Source organism: Hippocampus comes, unplaced genomic scaffold (assembly GCF_001891065.2).
Source record: "Hippocampus comes isolate QL1 unplaced genomic scaffold, H_comes_QL1_v1.1 scaffold156, whole genome shotgun sequence".
NCBI lineage: Eukaryota > Metazoa > Chordata > Actinopteri > Syngnathiformes > Syngnathidae > Hippocampus > Hippocampus comes.
In genome coordinates, this window is record NW_017805744.1 from 7926421 (window position 1) to 7929059 (window position 2639).

Consider the following 2639-nt stretch of genomic DNA (forward strand, 5'->3'; position numbering starts at 1 on the left):
ACACACACACACACACACACACACACACACACTTTTTTTGCCACAATAATTTTTGAGGGTTCCACTTTGGATGATGCTTGTAGTATTTCAATGAGTGCCCTGTAGGATGTTTCAGTAAATGATGTCTGGTGCGCACAAGAAACAAAAATACAGTGCACTTAAATAATTATTGGTGCGTATCAGGCCACTGGGCCACAATTACATTAACTAATTCATCTCATCAGTATGTCTGGTGCTATCATAAATTCCAACTTTCTGCAGGAGAAAGCGGTGCGGCGGAGAGTTATGAGATCACCTATCCCGTATGGCTGCATCCTCGCAGGCACGGCAGGTCTGTCGACAGAGAGGTGAGTCGGTCTCACTAGGTTAACGTCACAAGATGATTAAAGACACAATGGCGCATTGTTTTTCGAGCTCTGAGTCTCGACTGTGTTTTCCCAGCATCCTGCCGAGGCTGAAGTTCTCATCTCAGCTGAGGGCCAGCAGCTGCTGCTGCATCTGGAGAGGAATCAGTGAGTCTTTTTTCACTTGCATAGACATTATGCATGGCAACTTTATAGGCATGCATAGAGATGCTGAAATGATCCTGCCCCAATCGTCTTATTCCATGTTAATTGACGTATAGACACATGGATGACGTCAGGGCCTCGGTTGGTACACAGATGGAGATGACTGGTGATGTGTTTGGTTGACAGAGGGTTGTGCTGTCACCCGATCTGTGCGCCTTTGCCTAACAGGAAGTCAGTCTTTTAACATCACACAATCTGTTGGTTCTGAGTGCGTTTCCCGTCCAGTCCGTGTGATATTTCAAAGAATAAGACTGTGTCTTATTTAATGGACAGTGCGGTACAATGTAGCGTGGCGGGTTGTCAGTCAGTGCTCTTGAGATGTCCCCGGTGACAACCAAGACACAAGTGCAATAGGTTTTATGAGCATTAGAAGCACATTTTACCCCAATAATATATGTATGCCTTTAGATCTCCATTCCTTCACCTTCGCACAGCCACACAAACAAAATTAACAAGTCATGACTCCAGTCTTTCCCCTGAGGGATTTACCCCCTATGTGCTCCCTCCCCAGCAGGTGGTCGCACTCTTGCATTTCCTTCTGGGCAGGGATGCTTCATCAATCACTTGATGGTGTAGCTACTGGATGTGGAGTGAAACACACACACACACACACACACACACACACACACACACACACACAAAAAAGACAGCATGTCCCACTTGATTACATTATTCACTTACCGGACAGAAAAGTTTTGAAACCCATTTGAGCAACTTCCCATCAGTTTTCAGGAACATAAATTATTTCAGCATCTTACGAGCTTCACTTTAATTCGCTAAAGTTATAGACTTGATCATTGCAGAGAAGTCATGTGGCGAATATGGGGATTCATGCAGAACAGGGGTCACAATGTTGTCTTTGCATGATATGTTTTGGCCTTGACGTGTTGGGCATGACACGAAAAAAAAAGAAAAGATAAGAAATACATCACCAATACATCATCAGACAAGTCTTCATCTAACAATGTTTGGTTTTGTGGTTGTAGTTTGCATCTGTCGCAGAGGTGTTCCTGATATTCAGAATATTGTTTTTAGCCACATCGGAGGGGTTCAGTTGTTTGCACAACTCCTTAGTGCTCGACGTTGTCCAGACCCAATCCATTTATCTTCCCTTTTTGGTTTGTGTGTCTGCCTGATCTTATCTTTTAATGAAAGGCGGTGATTTGGTTAAAGATTGTGTGTTGTGTGTGAATGATTAAGATCATTTGTATCGAAAAGGAAAAAGGAAAATGTAAATACAAAAAAAAGTGCGTCCTCTTCAGACATATTTTTTTCAATCCTCTGTTACTCAGTTTTCATTGGTTCGTCGACATGTCAGTCATTACACTCAGCCTTAGTGATTGGTGGCTTTTCACATTCACAATCATGAGGCAAAGAAGTCAGGATTTCCTGCTGCGAGTTTAGTTAATTAGATCCAGCAACTCTATGTTTTTTTAATTGTTTTTTTAGGTGTTGTTGAATATAAATAATTCATAATTTGAAATAAATATTTGAACTTTTTAATTGTTCTTCATACTATGTTGAAACCAGTGGCGCTCTGATCGATCGGCCACCGATCATGGTCAGCCACTTATTGTGTATTGTGGAAAAGTACGTGATTGGCATATGCCGATCAATGCACCTCATTGCTGGTCACAACAAAAATAAAAGAAAAAAACAATCGCCAGCAGATCATGCTTTGCAGTCCGCAGAGTAACTGAATCATATTAAATGTTTTCTTATTTTCTGCACTTTCAATTTAATATGATATCCTGTTTTTCTATCGTGAAGGGATGGAAATTTGGATCGTATGTGATTTTTTTTTCATCAGATTCGTCAATGAATCAAAAAAATAATCATTTACAGATTATTCGATTGTTAAAATAATCATTAGTGAACAGATCCAAAATCGAAAACATAATTGATATCACGCATGGATGCGATAGGAATCGGCAGCAGAACATCCTGATAGGAAAACCCCTGTTTGAAAAAACGAGCCCATCCACCTTTCTTTTCTTCTCCTCCGACATTCCCCAGAGCTCCGAGGACAAACATGCATCTCCCGCTCGTTGACTGGTGTCCTGCTTTTTT

At 41.3% G+C, this 2639-nt stretch overlaps 1 protein-coding gene across 1 annotated transcript in view; it reads left to right on the top strand.

Annotated features, from left to right (window-relative positions):
- The window catches only part of LOC109524371 (disintegrin and metalloproteinase domain-containing protein 19-like), a 2394-nt gene extending 926 nt beyond the window's left edge, over nt 1-1468 (top strand). The window contains exons 2-3 of the mRNA XM_019884178.1: nt 262-347; nt 442-1468. Of these exons, the coding sequence (XP_019739737.1) occupies nt 262-347; nt 442-516 (161 nt within the window). The 3' untranslated portion in view covers nt 517-1468. The remainder of the gene's footprint in view (nt 1-261; nt 348-441) is intronic.
- The last annotated feature ends 1171 nt before the right edge of the window (nt 1469-2639 follow it).